The sequence below is a fragment of the Phoxinus phoxinus genome, assembly GCF_949152265.1.
Source record: "Phoxinus phoxinus genome assembly, chromosome: 18".
In the NCBI taxonomy this organism is placed as follows: domain Eukaryota; kingdom Metazoa; phylum Chordata; class Actinopteri; order Cypriniformes; family Leuciscidae; genus Phoxinus; species Phoxinus phoxinus.
The window spans coordinates 900,885-916,689 of NC_136893.1; the positions used below are offsets into that span (position 1 = coordinate 900,885).

At 40.0% G+C, this 15,805-nt stretch overlaps 1 protein-coding gene across 6 annotated transcripts; it reads left to right on the forward strand.

Moving 5' to 3' along the window:
- The first annotated feature begins 3,308 nt into the window (after positions 1 to 3,308).
- On the forward strand, positions 3,309 to 14,702 carry LOC306986341 (FH2 domain-containing protein 1). 6 transcript variants are annotated; one of them, XM_079589486.1, is made up of 14 exons: positions 3,309 to 3,539; positions 4,188 to 4,894; positions 4,966 to 5,020; positions 6,054 to 6,579; positions 7,949 to 8,010; positions 8,090 to 8,192; positions 8,267 to 8,352; positions 10,515 to 10,615; positions 10,699 to 10,769; positions 12,043 to 12,150; positions 12,226 to 12,290; positions 12,432 to 12,549; positions 12,630 to 12,794; positions 13,469 to 14,702. In XM_079589486.1, exons 4-14 carry the CDS (start codon positions 6,136 to 6,138, stop codon positions 14,441 to 14,443), a joined length of 2,298 nt encoding a protein of 765 aa, XP_079445612.1. In that variant the 5' UTR covers positions 3,309 to 3,539; positions 4,188 to 4,894; positions 4,966 to 5,020; positions 6,054 to 6,135; the 3' UTR covers positions 14,444 to 14,702. The 6 variants fall into 6 exon arrangements, with proteins under 6 accessions (XP_079445612.1, XP_079445614.1, XP_079445613.1 ...); XM_079589488.1 differs by lacking the exon at positions 4,966 to 5,020; XM_079589487.1 differs by lacking the exon at positions 4,188 to 4,894.
- The last annotated feature ends 1,103 nt before the right edge of the window (positions 14,703 to 15,805 follow it).

Consider the following 15,805-nt stretch of genomic DNA (forward strand, 5'->3'; position numbering starts at 1 on the left):
TAATAATACATAAATAAATGTACAGTGTGCCAAAATTAGCCAAAAGGCTATTTTACATCTGCTGTCCCTGGACATATCTTATTATGTCACACCTAAAAAATACAAAATAAAAGGATTGAAATAGTACATACAGGTTAATAAGAATAAAATACAACAACAGAGGTTTCACCGATCTAAACACAAATGAGTCAGACAACCTCATCAGAGAAGCACAAACAAACAGGCAGGAAAGAAAAGACCGGGTACAGCAAGATTTCATGTCAAATGTAATGTTGACAGTCCTGATTACCTATTAGCCACTTCTTTAAGTTTAATTTAAATGAAGCGTAAGTTTTAAAATTCCTAATGTGAATTGGAATGAGGTTCACGAGCCGCCCTGACTGAAGAAGCTGTTTGACCAAGTGCACTCTTCCTCAACGGGACAACGCGTCACCTCTTGCTGCACTCCTTGTAGATCTGTAAGCATTTGGTGCTGTGTTTACAAACTGGCGCAATATTGGAGGAGCCAGTCCATGTCAAATTTTGTACACAAGAGATCTGCATACATAATCAAATTTTTGAAATTTAATAGATTATACTTTTTTAAAACATGACAATGATGATAATATATGGATTTCCTATCAAGTACTTTAAGTTTTTTTTATATAGAGAGAGTAATGGTTTGAGAGAAGTGTTGCTAGCTTGTGACCAGGTTGTCAATCAATAGGTGATGTGAGATAAAATCATTGAGTGCATGAACATCAAAGCGGCCCTTTTTGACATGCAGCTACGGACATATCTAACATTTTCCAGGTTGTACTTAATGCGATTACAAACCTTCTTAATGTGTAATTTAAAAGTAAGATTGTTATCTATGTATACTCCAAGGTATTTAAAATCTGAGACAACTTGTAGTCTCTCCCCTGCTACGACTACATCCGGTTCTGCACAGCGGCTTTTAGATTTACTAAAAAACATACATACAGTTTTAGATACATTCAGTTGAAGGCAATTGTAATTTAACCATTCTGTAATCTTTTGCATCAAGTTTGATAGCAGATCAGCAGCTTGAGCTGCACTGTTAGCGTGTACAAAGATTACGGTGTCATCTGCATACATTTGGGTGTTGGCATTAGGACAAACATTTGGCAAGTAATTTACATACAAAGTGAAGTGTCCACTCAAAGTGAAGTGTCCACTCATGATGGGGGAGGAAAGAGAGCAAGAGGGAGATTTGACTGTAGAAAGAGAGATGGCTGAGAGACATTAAAAAAGCTCAAAATCACTGGAAGAAGAAGGGTTATGATTGTTAATATTAGAAAAGCTTTAGTGCTGGAGAGTAGTGTTGGGCGATATGCTCTATTTTCATATCGTCCTATCATCAGCCTGTGAGATCGGCGATACACAATATTAACGTGAGGGGGCGGGGCTTACTTAATTGATCATTAACTTGCTTATTTACTCATTAATTTGCTTTTTTAATTACTTCGTTTTATATAAGAATATTTTGCTAGCAAAGGTGGATTGTTTATTAATTGGCTAAATCAGGTTATTTCCCGGTATAGTGAGGTAAAAAATATTTTTCCTGTACCCCAGTTGTATCTGACTCGAGTATTCAATTTATTATGTGTGTTGTGATGTTAAATAAAGCATTAAAAACTGAAGAGTATTTCAACATGTCAGCTGGAAGTGTACGGCGCATATTCTCCTCATGCCGTTACAGATGCAGTATTTCCACTGTAGCCTAGCCTACTTCTGAGATGAGAACTCGTTTTTTCTTGGGTCCAGAAAGTGTTTGGATATATGTCCTGCTACCAGTGCTCTCTGTCTGGATGCATTTAAATCCACAGTAAAGACACTTTCCTGTCATATAGTCTATCACATATGCACACTTAATCAAGCCCAAAGAACACCGGTTAGCTTACTAGACCACAGGCACTGTCAGTTTATTCAGCATAATCGGGTTAAGAACGTGTATGTAAACACGCTCACTTATATAGACAACGATGGATATAACGGTATAGCTACTATCTTCATTTACTGGCTTAGAGGTGCTATAAGCGATGTCACGCGTTTTTAGGCCAAAACATTTTTTTGTCACAGCAAACATCTCCTCACTATCCGCTAGCTGCGTAGCATCTGCCTGCAAAACCGGAGGCTGCATTCTCAGGACCGCAGTTTCAGGACCGTAGTTTCAGGACCTCATTTCTAGAACCCTAGGTTTTTAGTGACAACGCCACCGAATTAGAGGACCAGCGAAGATGGATGCCAATCAGAGTGTGAGTATCAAATGCGAATCAATTTTTATTTGTTTAACTTTAAAAACAATTGTGATGCATTTCATTGGAAAGTTAACGTAGCCAACGTGATGGTGATTTGCTAAATAGTCTTGAATGCATAATTGAATTGAATAGTTTGAATTGTTAGCACATTTATGTAACGGAACTGTTGCATGATAAGCCCAATAAACTGTAGCATGTTCGTTCTGAAAGCTTGTTAATTGCTCATTGTTTTTCCATTTTAGTTCAGTTAAAATAATCGTAATGTTTTCACTGTCACATGCTCACAGTCAGCCTGTTTAACGTTACCCACAATGTGCACTCTAAGATCTTTAAAATTTAAAATTAGAGAGTAGAACATGTTCAACTAAATGTTCCTTATTTCATACACTTCTCTTTCTCTCTCTTAGGAGTCAGCGATGATGTTGTCCATGAAGTTCTATGGTTTACGTGATGAACAAATTTGTTTTTGTGTGTGTTCAAGTTCAGTTTTAATATATTATTTTGTAAAATATACACAATCTTAAATCTACCCCCAGAGTCATCCTTGTCTTCCCTCTGTACTTGAATGTGGTTGATCTAGTGACTGAAAAGACTATAACATGATTCCTTGTTTATTTTACTTGAGTTATTATATTATGCTACTTAGACCCAATCATTTCTCAACATTCCTAGAAACCAGGTTTAATTGCAATAAAGAAAGTATTTGGGTGTAATAAAACTTTAACAAAAAACTCTAATGTAGTTAAAACTGTGTGGAAATACTGCCTTGGTGGCACTTTTTTCGGTCCTCCAAAACTAGGGTCCTAGAAATGCGGTCCTGAAAGTGCGGCCTCCGGGACTGCAGACAGATAATATTGCGCTAGCTGCCTGTCCCCTGAACACACTGTGAACACACACGGTCTCTGTAGACAGCCCAGGCTCCAAAAACGGCAACAAAACCAAACTAGGGGAACCCGCACCACGAAACATAACAAACAGCGTTCCAGCCAATCACCGACAAGCTGGGTTTGGGGGTGGGGTTTGGGGGGTTAGTGTGCGTACATGATGGGTGTGTGGAGGAGGAGATAGAAGCATGAAGAGGGAAGTTAGAATTATATTCTCTTAAAGTTTGATATGGCCGATACGACCAAAGAGACGATGTTCCGATGAACAAATTGCAAAGAGGGAAAAGGATAAGGAACGTGCAAAGTCCCGAATTTACATTGGAAAAGCCTTCGGCAGGTGGCGAGAACTCCGCTTCCAATCCGACATCCAGGTAGCTCTGTTTTCGCTGGACAGGTAAATCCATTTTTTTGTTTTTCTAAAAGAAGTTTTTTGTACCAAAGTTCGGGAGGAGCATGCAGGTAATCATCCAATCAGCACAAGAAGAAGCCAGTATAAATAAAGTCTTCCTCCTGTCTCATGACAAGTTTCTCAGCATCCCACCACCACCCCCCATCACCACCTCACACTCGGCGGGTCTGCTCATAGATACCTGTGACCTTTACACTCTGAGCTCGGAGCCCTCCCCCCGACAGCAAGCCAAATACGCATTACATTACTACATCAGATTTCATTAACATGCGAACTCGTGAAATGGACGTTCGTGTTCGCCTAACCAACACAAGGATATAATTATCTAGATCTATGCAGTCAGCGCTAACTTTAGTGAATACAACACAGGTTTCTAGCAGCTAGCGATCGATCTCTATTGTAAATGATCAAGCGAACTCACAGTCGGGCGACAGCTTGTGTGGATGACTGTGTTCACACACTGTTTGTTATGAATTTGAATGTTCATTTATAGGCTAAGTTGAATAAATGTGATAATTTATTCACACAAATAAGTTGTAAAATGTCTTAATACTTATAAACATTTTCTTTTTTTAACTTAATTTCTAAATGTTTATTTTGTCTATAATTTTCATTTTCTGTATTTATTTTTAGCACACCAGGGTGACTAGGAACACGACATTGTCTAGTTATGACTTCCTGTTTCACAGAAGTGTAAATATGAGGAAACACAAAGGCCAGCATCACCACATGTTGTCTGGGAGGGCATTTATTTATTTTCACAGGCTTCTTTGTTCATATTTACCAACGGTGCCAATGTGACCATAACTGTAAATTACTATTCGTATTAATTATTTGGCAAATTTTGTGTGTAACTACAACAATCATGCAAATAATAAAACACATTGAAAATTGCAGGACTGACAGTTACTGATGCTGGGTGTGACGAGCAGAGCTGTTATCAGTCTCACACACACACACACACACACACACACACACACACACACACACACACACATACACATACACACATACACACACACATACACACACACACACACACACACATACACACACACACACACACACACATACACACACATACACACACACATACACACACACACACACACACTCGAGACTGTTTACACATCGGCTTTAGTAATGATTGTTGTCCATTACTCTGCTTTAGATGACTCTGTACTAATATAAATATATGAGTGTATTGTGTTTTATTTAAGTGTGTGTGTGTGTGTGTGTGCGTGTGTGTGTGGTGTGGTGTGTGCGCATGCGCGAGAGCTCCTGTCTAACTCACCGGACGCACGGAATATTCACTCACCTCCATTTTTAATGGCATTAAGGTAATGTACTGTAATATAATTAATGATTAAGTTATGAAAATATCTCATAATTCTGGTGATTTTTATTACAGTTATGATCAGTTAAAGTGCTGTGATCTTTAGGAACATTTTCATTGGCACATAAAGGTAAGCTTATTTTCTTCATCACTGATCAGTTGTTAATATATTATTATACTGATGTATGTATCATAGTTAGATTAAATATAAGCGTTATTATCTTCATGATGCCTGATGAGTTTACTCACGCTTGATTATATAGTTGTTTGTTTTCTCAGTTTATTTCTGAAATGTGTGGAAGTAACTCAATTTACTCCATAAGAATGATTTCTACAGTTATTATTTATTCATGTCTGATTCAATCCTCTGACGGCAGCTTATGTATAAAATATAATAGCATTTTCTGAACGTTAATATATTGAGATATTGTGGGTTTTCACAAGTAGAAACATCATATTAATCACCAATAAGAGCAGATTTAGTGAAACACACACACTGATGATGGGGAATTATTTCTGATGCTGAGGTATGATTTTCTCATGATTAGTTTGATTTAATTCACCCTTTAATTTAGTTTGAGTGATGCTCAGAGTTGACCAATGAGAGCAAAGCTGAAACACCGAATCTGCCGAACAGATTTTGTATGATTGTTATGCATAATTTCCATACACACAGGTGAGCTTCTGCCTCTATTGTCCCGATTGCATGTGTAAATATTTGCTGTGTGCAGAAGAACTGATGTGGATTTTGTTCCGTGATAAACTGTGATGTCATAAAGATCACATGACGTCAGCACATGGACGCATAAGTAAATATCTGAATTAATCTCTCGATATCCTAAAAGTTTAGTTAAAGAATGGTTTCATTATTCTCTTTTTCAGGAGCTATTGGAAAAGCTGTTTTCAGCACAGATTGACACGAATGCTCTTTCTCTTGCTTGTGTAACCGCTCGTACATTATTTAGCAAAAACTGGATGTGTTCTATAAAACAATGATGAGTTTGTTGTTCATTGGGTCCTCAGTGTGTTCGTATCGTCACTCAAGTGTGTTTAATTCTGCACGAACGCCAGAGGATGTGAACGTGTAAAAATCTAGTTGAATGTTTACAGTTTGATTTGCGTGCCATTACTGAATGTGTTTTGTGTTAATTCTTCTAATACAGAAGCTTCTGATTGCTGCGTCTTCATGGCGTTCAAGCATCCATCTCAGGGGGGCGTGGCTTTAAGAAACACCCTGATGATGTCATGCAGTCTACTGTCAATCATCTTCTGACCACACCCACATCTCCTATTATGAGCAGTATCTTGTTGGCCAATGAGAGCCAGAGTTTTGATGAAGAGGGCGGGGTCAGTGTTTTAATGACCCCTCCTCCGTTATTACATGGCCACGCCCCCATCAACGCCCCGCCCCCGGCTCCTCCCCTTCCTCCGCCCCTGCCTGTGGGAATCCCTGCGGAGAGGAAGAGGAGGGTGAGAGGTTTCTATTGGAAGCCGATTCCTGAAGATCGTGTCAAACGGCACGACGGGCCGAACCTGTGGACCCTCGGACGGCCCAGCGGGGAGACGCCGTTCCACATCGACATCAGAGCCATCGAGGAGCTGTTCGGACAACACGAGGACACGCCGGCACCCAGTGGCGGGAAGAGTATCCGACGAGCAAAAGCTTCTGGGACAGATCTCAGACCGCAGGTCAGACACACTTCTGACCTCAGCGGAGCTATAACTGTCATCAACTAAAACCAGAGAAACCATTTTCTTGAAAAAAAAAAATGAAAAAAAAATAATATATATATACAGTATATATAAAAAATAAACTTATTTTATTTCAGCTAGTTGCTAAGGTAACATTTAAAATTTTAATTTAGTTTAGTTGAAACACTAAAATAGATAAACAGGGACATATTTACAAAAAAAAACTAAAAAAGACAAACCCACTTGTATTAAAATTAAAATGAATATGGAAAATATGACATTTTAATTCATTTTATTTATAAAGCACAATTAAAACAACATAAAGTTGACCAATGTGCAGTACAATCACACAATAAGAATGTAGCTGCAAGCAGCAATTATCGGGGCCAAGCGCAGGAAGACGATAAGAGATGCCAACATGGTGGCAGTGTCAGAACAACTGCAGCAAGCAGCAATTAAAGACATTTTAAGAGGATTTTGGGCAAATGGCTGAAAAATCATACACAGTAACTTATAATATGATTTAATGGTTTATCACTTTCAACCAATAGGTGTCGCAGTTACGAAATCGATGTGATGTGGTCAGAGTGAAGTGACAATGACACATACAAAGTTTGGTGTCAATATGCCAAGTCGTGGCAGATATAAAGCCTGAAGAGTCATTTTGGCATCATGCCTCAACTAACGGTTTCGTTTATCAACACGAAATCCAAATGTACTTTCAGACAAACGATGACTAACAACATCTGTTAAGAGCCTCTTGCCAATTAACCCACTGAACCAAACGCTAATTCAAGTAAATGTAATTTCTGGTTTCCTTTAAAATAACCTAAAGAAGGAGCAGTCTAAGATGTAAAGGTAGATTATTCCAGCGCTTTGGAGCTGCTACTGCAAATCCCCGATCACCACTCGATTACAATCTGGTCCTTGGAATATCTAGGATCAAGCAACCGTGGGATCATATGAACCGGGTACAACTTGTGACCTAATATCATCGACTGATGATACATGACAAACATATCAAGCGTAGTGTTAGTTCTGGCAGGTCACGTTATCAAGCTCTCATCAGTGACTCTCAGCTGATGGGAGGGGGGTTATTGCTGCTCTTATCCATGCTAGTCTGCTTGGTCAACATGCTAATTGTCAATCGTATTTGACGATAGTGGTCCTGACAGAAATGTGATGGTGGACAAAACAGGACATGAAGTAGTGGGATTTAGCACTAAATTGATAGTATTGAATAAAATATTAGGAGTACTGTGGTACCTTAAGATTAGATCAGCAAATATTTTCTTATAGCTGCCTTAACTGTAAATTATCCTCCTTCCACCCACGCTCCGCTTTCCTTTTGTGTGTTTGTCTCTAGATTACCATCCTGGACTCCAAGAGAAGCTTGAATATCTCCATTTTCCTCAAACACTTCAAAAAGTAAGAGCCGAGCGTGTGTGTGACGGTGTGTGTTTCGTTCCTTCGCTCTCACTCATTCTCCAGGGCTCTGTATGTCCAGGTCCAGTGAGTGTCTTCTGGACGATATTCTTCATGGAAACACGGGCGTCTTCAGTGTGGAGTCTCTCCAAGAGCTGCTGAAGCTCCTGCCCGAGGACGACGAGGTAAATACACCGTCGATTGATTGATTGAGCTGATTATTGTGTTTTGATTGATTGATTGGTTGGTTGATTGACAGGTGAAGAATCTACAGATGTTCAGTGGGAACCCCAAAGACCTGCCGCTGCCTGATGCCTTCATATACCAGCTCATCCGTTTACCCAGGTACCGTTAAACCAGCGTCTGAGAGAGAAGACCTTCATTAATCAGACCTTCATTGATCAGGTCTTCATTAATCAGGTCTTCATTGATCAGGTCTTCATTGATCAGGTCTTCATTGATCAGGTCTTCATTGATCAGGTCTTCATTGATCAGGTCTTCATTGATCATATATTCATTAATCAGACCTTCATAAATCAGGTCTTCATTGATCAGATCTTCATTGATCAGACCTTCATTAATCAGGTCTTCATTGATCAGGTCTTCATTGATCAGGTCTTCATTGATCAGGTCTTCATTGATCAGACCTTCATTGATCAGATCTTCATTGATCAGGTCTTCATTAATCAGACCTTCATTGATCAGGTCTTCATTGATCAGGTCTTCATTAATCAGACCTTCATTGATCAGGTCTTCATTGATCTGGTCTTCATTGATCAGGTCTTCATTGATCAGGTCTTAATTGATCAGGTCTTCATTGATCAGGTCGTGATTGATCAGGTCTTCATTGATCAGGTCTTCATTGATCAGACCTTCATTGATCAGGTCTTCATTGATCAGGTCTTCATTGATCAGGTCTTCATTGATCAGATCTTCATTAATCAGACCTTCATTGATCTGGTCTTCATTGATCAGGTCTTCATTGATCAGGTCTTAATTGATCAGGTCTTCATTGATCAGGTCTTCATTGATCAGGTCTTCATTGATCAGATCTCATTGATCAGGTCTTCATTGATCAGGTCTTCATTGATCAGATCTCATTGATCAGGTCTTCATTGATCAGGTCTTCATTGATCAGGTCGTGATTGATCAGGTCTTCATTGATCAGATCTCATTGATCAGGTCTTCATTGATCAGGTCTTCATTGATCAGACCTTCATTGATCAGGTCTTCATTGATCAGGTCTTCATTGATCAGACCTTCATTGATCAGATCTTCATTGATCAGATCTTCATTGATCAGACCTTCATTGATCAGGTCTTCATTGATCAGGTCTTCATTAATCAGACCTTCATTGATCAGGTCTTCATTGATCAGATCGTGATTGATCAAGTCTTCATTGATCAGGTCTTCATTGATCAGGTCTTCATTGATCAGACCTTCATTGATCAGATCTTCATTGATCAGATCTTCATTGATCAGGTCTTCATTAATCAGACCTTCATTGATCAGGTCTTCATTAATCAGACCTTCATTGATCAGGTCTTCATTGATCAGATCGTGATTGATCAAGTCTTCATTGATCAGGTCTTCATTAATCAGACCTTCATTGATGAGGTCTTCATTAATCAGGTCTTTATTGATTAGGTCTTCACTGATCAGGTCTTTATTGATTAGGTCTTCATTGATCAGGTCTTCATTGATCAGGTCTTCATTGATCAGGTCTTCACTGATCAGGTCTTTATTGATTAGGTCTTCATTGATCAGGTCTTCATTGATCAGGTCTTCATTGATCAGGTCTTCATTGATCTGGTCTTCATTGATCAGGTCTTCATTAATCAGACCTTCATTGATCAGATCTTCATTGATCTGGTCTTCATTGATCTGGTCTTCATTGATCAAATATTCATTGATCAGGTCTTCATTAATCAGGTCTTCAATGATCAGGTCTTCATTGATCAGGTCGTCATTGATCAGGTCGTCATTGATCAGGTCTTCATTGATCAGGTCTTCATTGATCAGGTCGTCATTGATCAGGTCTTCATTGATCAGGTCTTCATTGATCAGGTCTTCATTGATCAGGTCTTCATTGATCTGGTCTTCATTGATCTGGTCTTCATTGATCAGGTCTTCATTGATCAGGTCTTCATTGATCTGGTCTTCATTGATCAGACCTTCATTGATCAGGTCTTCATTGATCAGACCTTCATTGATCAGGTCTTCATTGATCAGGTCTTCATTGATCAGGTCGTCATTGATCAGGTCTTCATTGATCAGGTCTTCATTGATCAGGTCGTCATTGATCAGGTCTTCATTGATCAGGTCTTCATTGATCAGGTCTTCATTGATCAGGTCTTCATTGATCAGGTCTTCATTGATCAGGTCTTCATTGATCAGGTCTTCATTGATCTGGTCTTCATTGATCAGACCTTCATTGATCTGGTCTTCATTGATCAGACCTTCATTGATCAGGTCTTCATTGACCTGGTTCTTCTGTGTTTCTGCAGGTATGAGGTACGTCTCAAGGCTCTGCTGCTAAAGGAAGAGTTTTTCCCTTCATACACAGTCATGAAACACGACATCGCCATCGTCCTGACCGCCATTAACGGTGATCAACATCTCTGTTCTTAATTTCTAAACACTGTGTTGTGACGTTTATAAATACTAAATACTTCATCTTTTATTTGATAGAGCTGTTGAACTGTGAGGAGCTTCACAATGTTCTTCATTTAGTTCTGCAAGCTGGAAACATCATGAATGCAGTACGTCATGAACTCTTACACATTTACACATTCACACTTGTGTTGATTAAAGGTAGTTAATAATTATTCAAATTACAAGTTACTTATAAAGAGAGTCCATTCACATCTATGCATTCAGCAGTGATTTATACATTTAATCAGTTCATGCATTCCCTGGGAATCGAACCCATGACCTTGGCGTAGCAAGCACCATAATTTACTGTTTGAACTACAGGATAAAATTGTATTAGGTTTAATTCTGGGTATGATCGTTATGTTCTGGGTCTTATTGACCAAAATCACACTTTTAAAAACGAAAACAAAAAAACCTGGTAAAAACAGTAAACATCCAACATTAATGCTTCTCATACAAAGTAAGCATAAGAACATATTTAACCCTTTCAGATTGTAAACGGCCCCAAATTATTATTTTTATTGTCTATCTATCTATCTATCTATCTATCTATCTATCTATCTATCTATCTATCTATCTATCTATCTATCTATCTATCTATCCATCCATCCAACCTCTCTCTCTCTCCATCCATCCATCCATCTCTCTCTCTCTCTCTCCATCCATCCATCCATCTCTCTCTCCATCCATCTCTCTCTCTCCATCCATCCATCCATCCATCTCTCTCTCTCTCTCTCCATCCATCTCTCTCTCTCCATCCATCCATCTCTCTCTCCATCCATCCATCCATCCAACCTCTCTCTCTCTCCATCCATCCATCCATCTCTCTCTCTCTCCATCCATCCATCCATCTCTCTCTCCATCCATCTCTCTCTCTCCATCCATCCATCCATCTCTCTCTCTCTCTCTCTCTCTCTCTCCATCCATCTCTCTCTCTCCATCCATCCATCTCTCTCTCCATCCATCCATCCATCTCTCTCTCTCCATCCATCCATCCATCCATCCCTCTCTCTCTCTCTCTCCATCCATCCATCTCTCTCTTTCTCTCTCCATCCATCCATCCATCTCTCTCTCTCCATCCATCCATCCATCCATCCATCCATCCATCTCTCTCTCCATCCATCTATCCATCCATCCATCTCTCTCTCTCCATCCATCCATCCATCCATCTCTCTCTCTCCATCCATCCATCCATCCATCTCTCTCCATCCATCCATCCATCCATCTCTCTCTCCATCCATCCATCCATCTCTCTCTCTCCATCCATCCATCCATCCATCCATCTCTCTCTCCATCCATCCATCCATCCATCCATCCATCTCTCTCTCTCCATCCATCTATCTCTCTCTCTCTCTCTCTCTCTCTCTCTCTCTCCCTCAGGGTGGGTCAGCCGGTAATGCCGTGGGCTTCAGACTCTCCTCTCTGCTGTCTCTGGCCGATACTAAAGCCAATAAACCTGGAATGAACCTGCTGCACTTCGTCGCTCTGGTAAGTGTGTCGATTTATCATGTGACACACACACACACACACACACACGTTCTTTCATGACACTGTCTTTAACAGGAGGCTCAGAAGAAAGATCTGCTCATGTTTCCAGAGAAACTTCTGCATGTTCAGCAAGCAGCTCGGTGAGAAGCAGTCCGTAAAAACTATTAAACAGAGACTAACAATAACACAACACAATTATATCATAAAGTACCATTAACCTGTAGAGAAACAACGGAAGTCTGTGTACAAACCTGTGTGTGTGTGTGTGTGTGTGTGTGTAGAGTGTGTGTTGACAGCATGCATGTAGAGTTTGAGACTCTGACCAGAAGAGTTGGTCATTTAGAGCAGCAGATCCACACAGATGACGAGCTCCTGACGCAGCTGCAGTCCTTACTGAAGGTGACCTCTGACCTCTGACCCCTGTCCCTGCCTCTCTGTGGCTTTAAGTATATTAGTGTTCAACTGTACCTCTGTCTCAGAGCGCTGCTGAAGCTCTGGAGGATTTGAGGACCAGGATTGATGAGCTTCAGAGGAAAGGAGACGCTCTGATCGATTTCTTCTGCGAAGACAAAGACGTCTTCAGACTGGACGAGTGCGTACGGATCTTCCAGAGCTTCTGCTCCAAATTCAGGAAAGCAGTTCAGGTCTAAAGTTACATCTCATTACCTCGCCTTTCATCTTTAAAGACACAGTATTTCAATTATTTCATTTAAACCAATTTAAAATATTTGTTTTCTACGGATTTATTTATTTTAATCTATTTATTTTAATATAATTTTACAATTTATATTTATTTATTTTTAATCTATTTATTCATTTAATTTACTACAATTGTATTATTTATTTAAATGTAATTATTTGTATTAATTTGTTATTTAATCGTGTTTATTTTTACATTTATTTATTTAAATATGATTTAAAAGTATATATTTATTTATTTATTTTAATCATTATTATTATTTATTTGTTTTAATCTAATTATACATTTATTATTTTCATATAATTCTATAATTTACATATTTGTATTGCTTCTATTTATGCATTTATTTTACCATAATTGTATTATTCATATTAATATAATTATTTGTATTAATTTGTTATTTAATCATGTATTTTAAAACATCTATTTATGTAAATATAATTGAAAATTTTTATTTTTATTTCAATAGTGATATATATTATTATTATAATAATTTTTTGCATAGTTTTCTCTACTCTAGCACTCTTTAGCGCCCCCTGGTGTAGTTTATTCCAGCTTTTGAATATGCGTGTGTATCTTTAACTCAGACTCGTTGCTGGACTTCTTCTCTTTCCTCAGGAGAACGTGGAGCGAGGAATGTGGGAGGAGTCTCGGCGCAAGCGTCTCAAGGAGTCGGAGGACAAGCGGCACTCGTGGGCGGGGCATGAGGGTGTGGGCGGAGTCTTCGGGCTGCGGTCCAATAGCGAAGCAGACGTGGAGGCGGCGTTAAAGAGGGAGGGGCTTTTGGAGCTGCTGATGACGAGTCCTCAAAGTTCACCACTGCGTTTCGGTAGCGCTCGTCGATCACGCCGACAGAAGAACATGACCTTTGACCCCAGTGGAGCAGATTCACTTCCTCCAATACACTCGCTCTCCATCGCACACAGCGGCGTCGCGCCGGCGGAGCCAGAGATACAAAACAAGAGCATTTCCATCGAGGAATCACACGACCAAACGCAATTCAGAAATACAGAAGCGACTCCAGTCGTGACCTCTGACCCCTCACAAATCGATCCTGAGGTGACGAATGAAGATCATAAAGCTAGAGATAACGTCAAGCGTACAAACGAGGCACTCAAATCCAGCGGCGGAGCGACACTACCGATCCAAACGAGCAGCAAGCGACCCGCCGGCTCTAAAAACAGACCCTCTCCCGCTAAACCATCATCATCTTCATCATCAGGTTTGAGGAAGGTTGTTCCTCTCAGGACGCAGGTTCCCGTCCTCAACAACGCCAAGAAGACGCAAGCGGTTCGGCCGCCGCAGGAGAAGATGTGTCGCGCTACACTCGACCGGCCTCGAAGCTCTGCGTGCGGTTCCTCCTCGCTCAAACCACTCAGCTTCGCTCGCAACACCGTGGCGTCCGTGACACGCAAAGCCGTCGCTAACGTAAGCCCGCCTAAAGCCGACCCGAAACCGTCTCCGGTACCGCCGCCGCTCAGGCTAGCGCTGACCCCTGCTGGCCGCCTGAGGAAGAGCAGCTCCGCCCGCTCGGAAAACTCCGCGCTCGTTCGTGGGTCGCGTGATAACACTGCCAAACCCGTCTGGAGGTAGAGCGCGGGGAGAGATCCGGATCATGCTAGCGTGCTATTATCATCCAATGTTCCAGCGAAATTACTCTTTCAGCTCATTAACTAGCGGTCAAAAGTTTGGGCTTTTTAATGTTTCTGGCCAAGGTTGCAATCATTTGATCAAAAATACAGTGAAATATTATTCTAATGTATAGCCCCTGTTTACTACGCAAGAGGATTACGAGTTTTTTCTCGAAACACGACTTTATTCTCGAAACACGACTTTATTCTCGAAACACGACTTTATTCTCGAAACACGACTTTATTCTCGAAACACGACTTTATTCTCGAAACACGACTTTAATCTTGAAACACGACTTTAATCTCGAAACACGACTTTATTCTCGAAACACGACTTTATTCTCGAAACACGACTTTATTCTCGAAACACGACTTTAATCTCGAAACACGACTTTATTCTCGAAACACGACTTTAATCTCGAAACACGACTTTAATCTCGAAACACGACTTTATTCTCGAAACACGACTTTATTCTCGAAACACGACTTTATTCTCGAAACACGACTTTATTCTCGAAACACGACTTTATTCTCGAAACACGACTTTATTCTCGAAACACGACTTTAATCTCGAAACACGACTTTATTCTCGAAACACGACTTTAATCTCGAAACACGACTTTATTCTCGAAACACGAGTTTAATCTCAAAACACGACTTTAATCTCGAAACACGACTTTATTCTCGAAACACGACTTTATTCTCGAAACACGACTTTAATCTCGAAACACGACTTTATTCTCGAAACACGACTTTATTCTCGAAACACGACTTTAATCTCGAAACACGACATTAATCTCGAAACACGACTTTAATCTCGAAACACGACTTTATTCTCGAAACACGACTTTAATCTCGAAACACGACTTTATTCTCGAAACACGACTTTATTCTCGAAACACGACTTTATTCTCGAAACACGACTTTAATCTCGAAACACGACTTTATTCTCGAAACACGACTTTATTCTCGAAACACGACTTTATTCTCGAAACACGACTTTAATCTCGAAACACGACTTTAATCTCGAAACACGACTTTATTCTCGAAACACGACTTTATTCTCGAAACACGACTTTATTCTCGAAACACGACTTTAATCTCGAAACACGACTTTTTTCTCGAAACACGACTTTAATCTCGAAACACGACTTTAATCTCGAAACACGACTTTAATCTCGAAACACGACTTTATTCTCGAAACACGACTTTATTCTCGAAACACGACTTTATTCTCGAAACACGACTTTAATCTCGAAACACGACTTTATTCTCGAAACACGACTTTATTCTCGAAACACGACTTTATTCTCGAAACACGACT